General features: G+C 50.8%; 1 protein-coding gene across 1 annotated transcript in view; it reads right to left on the bottom strand.

Moving 5' to 3' along the window:
• The window catches only part of C9H1orf52 (chromosome 9 C1orf52 homolog), a 54,133-nt gene extending 39,264 nt beyond the window's left edge, over positions 1–14,869 (bottom strand). Inside the window, exon 1 of the mRNA XM_063938941.1 lies at positions 14,562–14,869. Coding sequence (XP_063795011.1) covers positions 14,562–14,822 — 261 coding nt within the window. The 5' untranslated portion in view covers positions 14,823–14,869. The remainder of the gene's footprint in view (positions 1–14,561) is intronic.
• Positions 14,870–15,333: the final 464 nt, after the last annotated feature.

Here is a 15,333-nt window from a genome sequence, read left to right as displayed (position 1 = left end):
ATTCGTATTTCTTTGGAAAACAAAGGAAAAATATACGAATGAATACACCATCGGTCAAATACGCCTGTCATTTTTTACAACTCTGTAATTTACAAAAAATTCGAATTCACAAACACTGCTGGCAATAGCCAAACACTGCCGTCAAAAAATACAAATATAAAAAAAAGCAGTTTTAAAATAGACCTGCTTTTTTTTTTTTACCGTGTTCTGATAGGCATGCATGGATCTGTGAGATCCGTGCATGTTTATCAGTGGGAAGGGGTGTGAAAGAGTTATAAATCAGGAAAATAATTGCGTGGGGTCCCCCCTCCTATGTATAACCAGCCTGATTGTAAAAATACGGGGGGGAAATTGACAGGGGTTCCCCTATATTTGAACAACCAGCACCGGGCTCTGCGCCTGGTCCTGGTTCAAAAAATACGGGGGACAAAACACGTAGGGGTCCACTAGTCAGAGAGATAATGCCACAGCCGGGGGACACTTTTATAATGGTCCCTGCGGCCCTGGCATTAAATCACCAACTAGTCAACCCTGGCCGGGGTACCCTGGAGGAGTGGGGACCCCTTAAATCAAGGGTCCCCACCTCCAGCCACCCAAGGGCCAGGGGTGAAGCCCGAGGCTGTCCCCCCCCCATCCAAGGGCGGCGGATGGGGGGCTGATAGCCTTCTATGTAAAAATAAGAATATTGTTTTTTGTAGCAGTACTACAAGTCCCAGCAAGTCTCCCCCGCAAGCTGGTACTTGGAGAACCACAAGGATCAGCATGCGGGGGGGGGGGGGGGGGGGGGGGGGACCGTGCCCGCTGGTACCTGTAATTCTACTACAAAAAAATACCCAAATAAAAACAAAACACACACACCGTGATAGTACAACTTTATTACATACATGCACACCTACATACACACATACTTACCTATGTTGACACAAAGCAGTCGGTCCTCTTCTACAGTAAAATCCCGGGGTACCTGTAAATAAAAATTATACTCACCAAAAATCCAGTGTAGTTCGGTCCTCTTCTTTAAATGTGTAATCCAGGGACTTGGCAAAATAAAGAAACGGATCACCCGAACCACGCACTGGCGGGACCCCCCGTGACTGCTGTCAAAGAGGGTTCCTTCAGCCAATCGGGGAGAGCCACGTCTGATTGGCTGTCCGCTCCTGAGCTGTCAGTCAGGCTGCGCACTGTAGATACAATGTAGCGCATATGCGCTCCATTGTATCCAATGGTGGGAACGTTGTGGTCTGCGGTAGACTGCGAGGTTAAGTGGGGTCACTCTTGTGGTTGTCCCGACTATCGATTTCTGCTGTCAAAATTGTTGCCCGAGACTCGTTAACCCTTGCAAAACTACAGCTGCTTATTCATAATAGAAAATGATGGTGTTAAGGTGCCTACTTTGCCAGCGTATTTCATGCCCAAACCAGTGTCGGGCAAGGCAAAATCCATGTGGGTCATATGTAAGTGACCGGACTCTATTGAGATATGGTTTCAAAATTGTTGCCCGAGACTCGTTAACCCTTGCAAAACTACAGCTACTTATTCATAATAGAAAATGATAGTGTTAAGGTGCCCACTTGGGCAGCATATTTCATGCCCAAACCAGTGTTGGGCAAGGCAAAATCCATATGGGTCATATGCAAGTGACCCGACTCGTTTGATTTCAGGTGTCAAAATTGTTGCCCGAGACTCGTTAACCCTTGCAAAACTACAGCTACTTATTCATAATAGAAAATAATAGTGTTAAGGTGCCCACTTTGCCAGCGTATTTCATGCCCAAACCAGTGTTGGGCAAGGCAAAATCCATGTGGGTCATATGCAAGTGACCCGACTCAGTTGATTTCAGGTGTCAAATTTTTTGCCCAAGACTTGTTAACCCTTGCAAAACTACAGCTACTTATTCATAATAGAAAATGATAGTGTTAAGGTGCCCACTTGGGCAGCATATTTCATGCCCAAACCAGTGTTGGGCAAGGCTAAATCCATGTGGGTCATATGCAAGTGACCCGACTCGTTTGATTTCAGGTGTCAAAATTGTTGCCCGAGACTCGTTAACCCTTGCAAAACTACAGCTACTTATTCATAATAGAAAATGATAGTGTTCAGGTGCCCACTTGGGCAGCGTATTTCATGCCCAAACCAGTGTTGGGCAAGGCAAAATCCATGTGCGTCATATGCAAGTGACCCGACTCAGTTGATTTCAGCTGTCAAAATTTTTGCCCGAGACTCGTTAACCCTTGCAAAACTACAGCTACTTATTCATAATAGAAAATGATAGTGTTAAGGTGCCCACTTTGCCAGCGTATTTCATGCCCAAACCAGTGTCGGGCAAGACAAAATCCATGTGGGTCATATGCAAGTGACCCGACTCTATTGAGATCTGGTTTCAAAATTGTTGCCCGAGACTGGTTAACCCTTGCAAAACTACAGCTACTTATTCAAAAATAAGATTTTACTTACCGATAAATCTATTTCTCGGAGTCCGTAGTGGATGCTGGGGTTCCTGAAAGGACCATGGGGGAATAGCGGCTCCGCAGGAGACAGGGCACAAAAAGTAAAGCTTTTTCCGATCAGGTGGTGTGCACTGGCTCCTCCCCCTATGACCCTCCTCCAGACTCCAGTTAGGTACTGTGCCCGGACGAGCGTACACAATAAGGGAGGATTTTGAATCCCGGGTAAGACTCATACCAGCCACACCAATCACACCGTACAACTTGTGATCTAAACCCAGTTAACAGTATGATAACAGCGGAGCCTCTGAAAGATGGCTTCCTTCAACAATAACCCGAATTAGTTAACAATAACTATGTACAATTTATGCAGATAATCCGCACTTGGGATGGGCGCCCAGCATCCACTACGGACTCCGAGAAATAGATTTATCGGTAAGTAAAATCTTATTTTCTCTATCGTCCTAGTGGATGCTGGGGTTCCTGAAAGGACCATGGGGATTATACCAAAGCTCCCAAACGGGCGGGAGAGTGCGGATGACTCTGCAGCACCGAATGAGAGAACTCCAGGTCCTCCTTAGCCAGAGTATCAAATTTGTAAAATTTTACAAACGTGTTCTCCCCTGACCACGTAGCTGCTCGGCAAAGTTGTAATGCCGAGACCCCTCGGGCAGCCGCCCAAGATGAGCCCACCTTCCTTGTGGAGTGGGCCTTTACAGATTTAGGCTGTGGCAGGCCTGCCACAGAATGTGCAAGTTGGATTGTGCTACAGATCCAACGAGCAATCGTCTGCTTAGACGCCGGAGCACCCATCTTGTTGGGTGCATACAATATAAACAACGAGTCAGATTTTCTGACTCCAGCTGTCCTTGCAATATATATTTTTAATGCTCTGACAACGTCCAGTAACTTGGAGTCCTCCAAGTCACTTGTAGCCGCAGGCACTACAATAGGCTGGTTCAGATGAAATGCTGACACCACCTTAGGGAGAAAATGCGGACGAGTCCGCAGTTCTGCCCTGTCCGAATGGAAAATCAGATATGGGCTTTTGTAAGATAAAGCTGCCAATTCTGACACTCTCCTGGCAGAAGCCAGGGCTAGAAGCATGGTCACTTTCCATGTGAGATATTTCAAATCCACCTTTTTTAGTGGTTCAAACCAATGAGATTTTAGGAAATCCAAAACCACATTGAGATCCCACGGTGCCACTGGAGGCACCACAGGAGGCTGTATATGCAGCACTCCCTTAACAAAGGTCTGGACTTCAGGGACTGAAGCCAATTCTTTTTGAAAGAAAATCGACAGGGCCGAAATTTGAACCTTAATAGATCCCAATTTGAGACCCATTGACAATCCTGATTGCAGGAAATGTAGGAATCGACCCAGTTGAAATTCCTCCGTCGGAGCACTCCGATCTTCGCACCACGCAACATATTTTCGCCAAATTCGGTGATAATGTTGCACGGTTACTTCCTTCCTTGCTTTAATCAAAGTAGGAATGACTTCTTCCGGCATGCCTTTTTCCTTTAGGATCCGGCGTTCAACCGCCATGCCGTCAAACGCAGCCGCGGTAAGTCTTGAAACAGACAGGGACCCTGCTGAAGCAAGTCCCTCCTTAGAGGTAGAGGCCACGGATCTTCCGTGATCATCTCTTGAAGTTCCGGGTACCAAGTCCTTCTTGGCCAATCCGGAACCACTAGTATCGTTCTTACGCCTCTTTGCCGTATAATTCTCAATACTTTTGGTATGAGAGGCAGAGGAGGAAACACATACACCGACTGGTACACCCAAGGCGTTACCAGCGCGTCCACAGCTATTGCCTGCGGATCTCTTGACCTGGCGCAATACCTGTCCAGTTTTTTGTTGAGGCGAGACGCCATCATGTCCACCATTGGTCTTTCCCAACGGGTTACCAGCATGTGGAAGACTTCTGGATGAAGTCCCCACTCTCCCGGGTGAAGATCGTGTCTGCTGAGGAAGTCTGCTTCCCAGTTGTCCACTCCCGGGATGAACACTGCTGACAGTGCTATCACATGACTCTCTGCCCAGCGAAGAATCCTTGCAGCTTCTGCCATTGCACTCCTGCTTCTTGTGCCGCCCTGTCTGTTCACATGGGCGACTGCCGTGATGTTGTCCGACTGGATCAACACCGGTTTTCCCTGAAGCAGAGGTTCTGCCTGGCTTAGAGCATTGTATATTGCTCTTAGTTCCAGAATGTTTATGTGAAAAGACGTTTCCAGGCTCGTCCATACTCCCTGGAAGTTTCTTCCTTGTGTGACTGCTCCCCAGCCTCTCAGGCTGGCGTCCGTGGTCACCAGGATCCAATCCTGTATGCCGAATCTGCGGCCCTCCAATAGATGAGCACTCTGCAACCACCACAGAAGAGACACCCTTGTCCTTGGAGACAGGGTTATCCGCAGGTGCATCTGAAGATGCGACCCTGACCATTTGTTCAACAGATCCCTTTGGAAAATTCTTGCGTGGAATCTGCCGAATGGAATTGCTTCGTAAGAAGCCACCATTTTTCCCAGGACTCTTGTGCATTGATGTACATACACCTTTCCTGGTTTTAGGAGGTTCCTGACAAGCTCGGATAACTCCTTGGCTTTTTCCTCCGGGAGAAAAACCTTTTTCTGAACCGTGTCCAGAATCATCCCTAGGAACAGCAGACGAGTTGTCGGCATTAACTGGGATTTTGGAATATTCAGAATCCACCCGTGCTGTTTTAGCACTTCCTGAGACAGTGCTAATCCCATCTCTAGCTGTTCTCTGGACCTCGCCCTTATTAGGAGATCGTCCAAGTATGGGATAATTAATACGCCTTTTCTTCGAAGAAGAATCATCATCTCGGCCATTACCTTTGTAAAGATCCGAGGTGCCGTGGACAATCCGAACGGCAGCGTCTGAAACTGATAGTGACAGTTTTGTACAACGAACCTGAGGTACCCCTGGTGTGAGGGGTAAATTGGAACGTGGAGATACGCATCCTTGATGTCCAAGGATACCATAAAGTCCCCCTCTTCCAGGTTCGCTATCACTGCTCTGAGTGACTCCATTTTGAACTTGAACTTCTTTATGTACAGGTTCAAGGACTTCAGATTTAGAATAGGCCTTACCGAGCCATCCGGCTTCGGTACCACAAAAAGAGTGGAATAATACCCCTTCCCTTGTTGCAGAAGAGGTACCTTGACTATCACCTGCTGAGAGTACAGCTTGTGAATGGCTTCCAACACCGTCTCCCTTTCGGAGGGGGACGTTGGTAAAGCAGACTTCAGGAAACGGCGAGGTGGATCTGTCTCTAATTCCAACCTGTATCCCTGAGATATTATCTGCAGGATCCAGGGATCTACTTGCGAGTGAGCCCACTGCGCGCTGTAATTTTTGAGACGACCCCCCACGGTCCCCGAGTCCGCTTGAGAAGCCCCAGCGTCATGCTGAGGCTTTTGTAGAAGCCGGGGAGGGCTTCTGATCCTGGGAAGGAGCTGCGTGTTGCTGTCTCTTCCCTCGACCTTTGCCTCGTGGCAGATATGAATAGCCCTTTGCTCTCTTATTTTTAAAGGAACGAAAGGGCTGCGGTTGAAAAGTCGGTGCCTTTTTCTGTTGGGGAGTGACTTGAGGTAGAAAGGTGGATTTCCCGGCTGTAGCCGTGGCCACCAAATCTGATAGACCGACTCCAAATAACTCCTCCCCTTTATACGGCAAAACTTCCATATGCCGTTTTGAATCCGCATCGCCTGTCCACTGTCGCGTCCATAAAGCTCTTCTGGCCGAAATGGACATAGCACTTACCCGTGATGCCAGTGTGCATATATCCCTCTGTGCATCACGCATATAAAGAAATGCATCCTTTATTTGTTCTAACGACAGTAAAATATTGTCCCTGTCCAGGGTATCAATATTTTCAATCAGGGATTCTGACCAAACTACCCCCGCACTGCCCATCCAGGCAGTCGCTACAGCTGGTCGTAGTATAACACCTGCATGTGTGTATATACTTTTTTGGATATTTTCCATCCTCCTATCTGATGGATCTTTAAGTGCGGCCGTCTCAGGAGAGGGTAACGCCACTTGTTTAGATAAGCGTGTTAGCGCCTTGTCCACCCTAGGAGGTGTTTCCCAGCGCTCCCTAACCTCTGGCGGGAAAGGGTATAATGCCAATAATTTCTTTGAAATTATCAGCTTTTTATCAGGGGCAACCCACGCTTCATTACACACGTCATTTAGTTCTTCTGATTCAGGAAAAACTATAGGTAGTTTTTTCATACCCCACATAATACCCTGTTTAGTGGTACCTGTAGTATCAGCTAAATGTAACGCCTCCTTCATTGCCAAAATCATATAACGTGTGGCCCTACTGGAAAATACGGTTGATTCGTCACCGTCACCACTGGAGTCATCGCCTGTGTCTGGGTCTGTGTCGACCGACTGAGGCAAAGGGCGTTTCACAGCCCCTGACGGTGTTTGAGTCGCCTGGACAGGCACTAATTGATTGTCCGGCCGTCTCATGTCGTCAAACGACTGCTTTAGCGTGTTGACACTATCCCGTAGTTCCATAAATAAAGGCATCCATTCTGGTGTCGACTCCCTAGGGGGTGACATCCTCATATTTGGCAATTGCTCCGCCTCCACACCAATATCGTCCTCATACATGTCGACACACACGTACCGACACACAGCAGACACACAGGGAATGCTCCTAACGAAGACAGGACCCACTAGCCCTTTGGGGAGACAGAGGGAGAGTTTGCCAGCACACACCAAAAGCGCTATATATATATCAGGGATAGCCTTATAATAAGTGCTCCCTTATAGCTGCTTTGTTATATCAAAATATCGCCATAAATGTGCCCCCCCCTCTCTGTTTTACCCTGTTTCTGTAGTGCAGTGCAGGGGAGAGACTTGGGAGCCGTCCTGACCAGCGGAGCTGTGAGAGGAAATGGCGCCGTGTGCTGAGGAGATAGGCCCCGCCCCTTTTCAGGCGGGCTCGTCTCCCGCTATTTAGAAAAATTAGGCAGGGGTTAAATATCTCCATATAGCCTCTAGGGCTATATGTGAGGTATTTTTAGCCTTTATAGGTACTCATTTGCCTCCCAGGGCGCCCCCCTCCCAGCGCCCTGCACCCTCAGTGACTGCCGTGTGAAGTGTGCTGAGAGGAAAATGGCGCACAGCTGCAGTGCTGTGCGCTACCTTTAGAAGACTGCAGGAGTCTTCAGCCGCCGATTCTGGACCTCTTCTGATTTCAGCATCTGCAAGGGGGCCGGCGGCGTGGCTCCGGTGACCATCCAGGCTGTACCTGTGATCGTCCCTCTGGAGCTTGATGTCCAGTAGCCAAGAAACCAATCCATCCTGCACGCAGGTGAGTTGACTCCTTCTCCCCTCAGTCCCTCGCTGCAGTGATCCTGTTGCCAGCAGGAATCACTGTAAAATAAAAAACCTAGCTAAACTTTCTCTAAGCAGCTCTTTAGGAGAGCCACCTAGATTGCACCCTTCTCGGCCGGGCACAAAAATCTAACTGGAGTCTGGAGGAGGGTCATAGGGGGAGGAGCCAGTGCACACCACCTGATCGGAAAAAGCTTTACTTTTTGTGCCCTGTCTCCTGCGGAGCCGCTATTCCCCCATGGTCCTTTCAGGAACCCCAGCATCCACTAGGACGATAGAGAAATAGTAATTCAGAATACTGTGTATATGCCCACCTTGCCAGCGTATTTCATGCCCAAACCAGTGTCGGGCAAGGCAAAATCCTTGTGGGTCATATGCAAGTGACCAGACTCTATTGAGATCTGGTTTCAAAATTGTTGCCCGAGACTCGTTAACCCTTGCAAAACTACAGCTACTTATTCATAATAGAAAATGATAGTGCTAAGGTGCCCACTTGGGCAGCATATTTCATGCCCAAACCAGTGTTGGGCAAGGCTAAATCCATGTGGGTCATATGCAAGTGACCCAACTCGTTTGATTTCAGGTGTCAAAATTGTTGCCAGAGACTCGTTAACCCTTGCAAAACTACAGCTACTTATTCATAATAGAAAATGATAGTGTTCAGGTGCCCACTTGGGCAGCGTATTTCATGCCCAAACCAGTGTTGGGCAAGGCAAAATCCATGTGCGTCATATGCAAGTGACCCGACTCAGTTGATTTCAGCTGTCAAAATTTTTGCCCGAGACTCGTTAACCCTTGCAAAACTACAGCTACTTATTCAAAATAGTAATTCAGAATACTGTGTATATGCCCACCTTGCCAGCGTATTTCATGCCCAAACCAGTATCGGGCAAGGCAAAATCCTTGTGGGTCATATGCAAGTGACCAGACTCTATTGAGATCTGGTTTCAAAATTGTTGCCCGAGACTCGTTAACCCTTGCAAAACTACAGCTACTTATTCATAATAGAAAATGATAGTGTTAAGGTGCCCACTTGGGCAGCATATTTCATGCCCAAACCAGTGTTGGGCAAGGCTAAATCCATGTGGGTCATATGCAAGTGACCCGACTCGTTTGATTTCAGGTGTCAAAATTGTTGCCCGAGACTCGTTAACCCTTGCAAAACTACAGCTACTTATTCATAATAGAAAATGATAGTGTTCAGGTGCCCACTTGGGCAGCGTATTTCATGCCCAAACCAGTGTTGGGCAAGGCAAAATCCATGTGCGTCATATGCAAGTGACCCGACTCAGTTGATTTCAGCTGTCAAAATTTTTGCCCGAGACTCGTTAACCCTTGCAAAACTACAGCTACTTATTCATAATAGAAAATGATAGTGTTAAGGTGCCCACCTTGCCAGCGTATTTCATGCCCAAACCAGTGTCGGGCAAGACAAAATCCATGTGGGTCATATGCAAGTGACCCGACTCTATTGAGATCTGGTTTCAAAATTGTTGCCCGAGACTGGTTAACCCTTGCAAAACTACAGCTACTTATTCAAAATAGTAATTCATAATACTGTGTATATGCCCACCTTGCCAGCGTATTTCATGCCCAAACCAGTGTCGGGCAAGGCAAAATCCTTGTGGGTCATATGCAAGTGACCAGACTCTATTGAGATCTGGTTTCAAAATTGTTGCCCGAGACTCGTTAACCCTTGCAAAACTACAGCTACTTATTCATAATAGAAAATAATAGTGTTAAGGTGCCCACTTTGCCAGCGTATTTCATGCCCAAACCAGTGTTGGGCAAGGCAAAATCCATGTGGGTCATATGCAAGTGACCCGACTCAGTTGATTTCAGGTGTCAAATTTTTTGCCCAAGACTTGTTAACCCTTGCAAAACTACAGCTACTTATTCATAATAGAAAATGATAGTGTTCAGGTGCCCACTTGGGCAGCGTATTTCATGCCCAAACCAGTGTTGGGCAAGGCAAAATCCATGTGCGTCATATGCAAGTGACCCGACTCAGTTGATTTCAGCTGTCAAAATTTTTGCCCGAGACTCGTTAACCCTTGCAAAACTACAGCTACTTATTCAAAATAGTAATTCAGAATACTGTGTATATGCCCACCTTGCCAGCGTATTTCATGCCCAAACCAGTATCGGGCAAGGCAAAATCCTTGTGGGTCATATGCAAGTGACCAGACTCTATTGAGATCTGGTTTCAAAATTGTTGCCCGAGACTCGTTAACCCTTGCAAAACTACAGCTACTTATTCATAATAGAAAATGATAGTGTTAAGGTGCCCACTTGGGCAGCATATTTCATGCCCAAACCAGTGTTGGGCAAGGCTAAATCCATGTGGGTCATATGCAAGTGACCCGACTCGTTTGATTTCAGGTGTCAAAATTGTTGCCCGAGCCTCGTTAACCCTTGCAAAACTACAGCTACTTATTCAAAATAGTAATTCATAATACTGTGTATATGCCCACCTTGCCAGCGTATTTCATGCCCAAACCAGTGTTGGGCAAGGCAAAATCCATGTGCGTCATATGCAAGTGACCCGACTCAGTTGATTTCAGCTGTCAAAATTGTTGCCCGAGACTCGTTAACCCTTGCAAAACTACAGCTACTTATTCAAAATGGTGAATTATAGTGTATGTGCCCACTTTGCCAGCGTATTTCATGGGCAAACCAGCGTTGGGCAAGCCAAAATACATGTGGGTCATATGAAAGGGACCCTACTCTGTGAATTTCAGGTGTCAAATGTGTTGCCCAAGACTCATTAACCCTTGCAAAACTGAATGATCTGAATAAGAAGCTGGAGCTCGAATAAGAAGTGAATAAGAAGCTGGAGCTTGAATAAGAAGTGAATAAGAAGCTGGCCGAATAAGAAGCTAACTTCAGCCTCGTGTTCCACCGACTGTTTTATGAATGTTCTCCTCAACAATAAGCTGTGGTATGGACAAGCCTGAAGATATGACCATGTACAATTGTTGTGTAATACATATATATGACATGTAACAACCTAATATAGGGGACATGGGCCGCACAAGGGCTAACGGCAGCCAATGTGCTTAGAAACCGACACCAAACATTTCCATGCTCCATATACTATTAGAAAGAGCAAAGGAATTTGCTGCGCTATGTAAGATACAGCCAATATAGAATATTCTGCTTTAGGGACGCAGCCAGTATCACACCGATAAAGCTCCTATGACCTCTGCAAAGAGGATTATCTGATTAAATCCAATTGCAGTCTTTTAAGCCTATGTAAGACAGACAGCAGTCATCGCAGAGTGACGTGTACTCTAGTGCGTGTACCCTGGGGTGAATGAGCACAAGTAACGTTTTGGGGAGAGAGCCTTGGCCAGCAACTCCATCAGTTCCAGGAACTGTGGCGGCCAGCTTGTGCGACCTCATAGGTCATCTGGCCGGCCGATGGTGTCGCAGGTGAGCCAATGCTGCGTCCTGGAACGCAGCACGGATCACCAATGCAAGCAGGAGGCATGTACTTATATCATACGCATCTGCAGCATTGCCATACTAGTGCATTGTGCCTCCTCCAGTCACACATCAGGCCCAATGCAAACTACAGCGCCACTACGGGGCGTAACATCACCTAGGGCGCCACTACGGGGCGTAACATCACCTAGGGCGCCACTACGGGGCGTAACATCACCTAGGGCGCCACTACGGGGCGTAACATCACCTAGGGCGCCACTACGGGGCGTAACATCACCTAGGGCGCCACTACGGGGCGTAACATCACCTAGGGCGCCACTACGGGGCGTAACATCACCTAGGGCGCCACTACGGGGCGTAACATCACCTAGGGCGCCACTACGGGGCGTAACATCACCTAGGGCGCCACTACAGGGCGTAACATCACCTAGGGCGCCACTACGGGGCGTAACATTAACAACTGCTGTGGAGAGGTCTCTCTTTAGAAGCACTGGGACAGGGGGCACCTTGTTATTGCTATAGGACCCACAACATATGCCCATGTGTGACACCACCGTATTACCATGTGGCCCACAATCCCCTGCCCCCGTGTCACACCCGTATTACCACTGTGACCCGCAATCCCCTACCCCTGTGTCACCCCCGTATTACCACTGTGACCCGCAGTATTATCCACTATCACCCCTCAGTCCCCTGTGACCCGCAGTATTACCCCCTGTCACCTCTCAGTCCCCTGTGACCCGCAGTATTACCCCTGTGGCACCCCTCAGTCCCCTGTGACCCGCAGTATTACCCCCTGTCACCTCTCAGTCCCCTGTGACCCGCAGTATTACCCCGTCACCCCTCAGTCCCCTGTGACCCGCAGTATTACCCCCTGTCACCTCTCAGTCCCCTGTGACCCGCAGTATTACCCCGTCACCCCTCAGTCCCCTGTGACCCGCAGTATTACCCCGTCACCCCTCAGTCCCCTGTGACCCGCAGTATTACCCCGTCACCCCTCAGTCCCCTGTGATCCACAGTATTACCCGTGTCACCCCTCAGTCCCCTGTGACCCGCAGTATTACCCCCTGTCACCTCTCAGTCCCCTGTGACCCGCAGTATTACCCCGTCACCCCTCAGTCCCGTGACCCGCAGTATTACCCCGTCACCCCTCAGTCCCCTGTGACCCGCAGTATTACTCCCTGTCACCCCTCAGTCCCCTGTGACCCGCAGTATTACCCCCTGTCACCTCTCAGTCCCCTGTGACCCGCAGTATTACCCCGTCACCCCTCAGTCCCCTGTGACCCGCAGTATTACCCCGTCACCCCTCAGTCCCCTGTGATCCACAGTATTACCCGTGTCACCCCTCAGTCCCCTGTGACCCGCAGTATTACCCCTGTCACCCCCCGTATTACCACTGTGACCCGCAGTATTATCCCCTATCACCCCTCAGTCCCCTGTGACCCGCAGTATTACCCCCTGTCACCTCTCAGTCCCCTGTGACCCGCAGTATTACCCCGTCACCCCTCAGTCCCCTGTGACCCGCAGTATTACCCCGTCACCCCTCAGTCCCCTGTGATCCACAGTATTACCCGTGTCACCCCTCAGTCCCCTGTGACCCGCAGTATTACTCCCTGTCACCCCTCAGTCCCCTGTGACCCGCAGTATTACCCCGTCACCTCTCAGTCCCCTGTGACCCGCAGTATTACCCCGTCACCCCTCAGTCCCGTGATCCACAGTATTACCCGTGTCACCCCTCAGTCCCCTGTGACCCGCAGTATTACCCCCTGTCACCTCTCAGTCCCCTGTGACCCGCAGTATTACCCCCTGTCACCCCTCAGTCCCGTGACCCGCAGTATTACCCCGTCACCCCTCAGTCCCCTGTGACCCGCAGTATTACCCCCCGTCACCTCTCAGTCCCCTGTGACCCGCAGTATTACTCCCTGTCACCCCTCAGTCCCCTGTGACCCGCAGTATTACCCCCTGTCACCCCTCAGCCCCCTGTGACCCGCAGTATTACCCCTGTGTCACCCCTCAGTCCCCTGTGACCTGCAGTATTACCCCTGTGTCACCCCTCAGTCCCCTGTGACCCGCAGTATTACCCCGTCACCCCTCAGTCCCCTGTGACCCGCAGTATTACCCCCTGTCACCCCTCAGTCCCCTGTGACCCGCAGTATTACCCCCTGTCACCCCTCAGTCCCCTGTGACCCGCAGTATTACCCCGTCACCCCTCAGTCCCCTGTGACCCGCAGTATTACCCCGTCACCCCTCAGTCCCCTGTGACCCGCAGTATTACCCCTGTGTCACCCCTCAGTCCCCTGTGACCCGCAGCATTACCCCCTGTCACCCCTCAGCCCCCTGTGACCCGCAGTATTACCCTTGTGTCACCCCTCAGTCCCCTGTGACCCGCAGTATTACCCCTGTGTCACCCCTCAGTCCCCTGTGACCCGCAGTATTACCCGTCACCCCTCAGTCCCCTGTGACCCGCAGTATTACCCCTGTCACCCCTCAGTCCCCTGTGACCCGCAGTATTACCCCTGTCACCCCTCAGTCCCCTGTGACCCGCAGTATTACCCCCTGTCACCCCTCAGTCCCTTGTGACCCGCAGTATTACCCCTGTCACCCCTCAGTCCCCTGTGACCCGCAGTATTACCCCTGTCACCTCTCAGTCCCCTGTGACCCGCAGTATTACCCCCTGTCACCCCTCAGTCCCCTGTGACCCGCAGTATTACCCCCTGTCACCCCTCAGTCCCCTGTGACCCGCAGTATTACCCGTCACCCCTCAGTCCACTGTGACCCGCACTATTACCCCCTGTCACCCCTCAGTCCCCTGTGACCCGCAGTATTACCCCCTGTCATCCCTCAGTCCCCTGTGACCCGCAGCATTACCCCGTCACCCCTCAGCCCCCTGTGACCCGCAGTATTACCCTTGTGTCACCCCTCAGTCCCCTGTGACCCGCAGTATTACCCCTGTGTCACCCCTCAGTCCCCTGTGACCCGCAGTATTACCCCTGTGTCACCCCTCAGTCCCCTGTGACCCGCAGTATTACCCCCTGTCACCCCTCAGCCCCCTGTGACCCGCAGTATTACCCCCTGTCACCCCTCAGCCCCCTGTGACCCGCAGTATTACCCTTGTGTCAGCCCTCAGTCCCCTGTGACCCGCAGTATTACCCCGTCACCCCTCAGCCCCCTGTGACCCGCAGTATTACCCTTGTGTCACCCCTCAGTCCCCTGTGACCCGCAGTATTACCCCCTGTCACCCCTCAGCCCCCTGTGACCCGCAGTATTACCCCCTGCCCCGGTGGGCATTACCTCCTCGGGGGGCCGCATGCAGCGCTTGTCCCAGTTGATGGCGCCGGAGCTGGGGGCGCTGAGGAAGGTGGGCCGGGTGACGGTCTGGAAGAGCTCGTCCGGCCGGGGCAGCCTGTGAGCGGGCAGCGGCCTCTTCATGCTCGGCTTCTCCGGCTCCGCCTCGTCCTCCTCCCCGGCCTCCTCCTCGCTGCTGTCCGAGCTGGAGCTGCCGTACGCCGCGAAGTAACTGAGCGGATCCTTCTCCTCCTCCGCCGCCGCCATGATGCTGCTGCTGCTGCTGCTGCTGGGGAGTGACCCGGCTCTCTGACAACCGCCCCACCACACTGTGTCACCCTCCCTTACACCCGCCCCACCACACTGTGTCACCCTCCCTTACACCCGCCCCACCACACTGTGTCACCCTCCCTTACACCCGCCCCGCCACACTGACACACGCCCCACAGCGCTCTGTCACCCGCCCTTACACCCGCCCCTAAATCCCCCCGCCACACTGACACACGGCACACGCCCCATACACTGACACCCGCCCCACAGCGCTCTGTCACCCGCCCCACTACACTGTGTCACCCGCCCCTCAGCGCTCTGTCACCCGCCCTATAAACTTACCCACCTCAACACCCGCCCTATACACTGTCTCACACACTGTCACCCACCTCACTCCTACCCTATGCACTGTCTCACCCGCCTCAACACCCACTTCACACACTATCACCCACCTCAACACCCACCCTATACAGTTTCACTCACTTCACACAGTCACCCACCTCAATAC

This window comes from Pseudophryne corroboree, chromosome 9 (assembly GCF_028390025.1).
Source record: "Pseudophryne corroboree isolate aPseCor3 chromosome 9, aPseCor3.hap2, whole genome shotgun sequence".
NCBI classification, from domain to species: Eukaryota; Metazoa; Chordata; class Amphibia; order Anura; family Myobatrachidae; genus Pseudophryne; species Pseudophryne corroboree.
The sequence above is the reverse complement of the archived record's forward strand: the minus strand, read 5'-3'. Positions and strand labels throughout refer to the sequence as shown.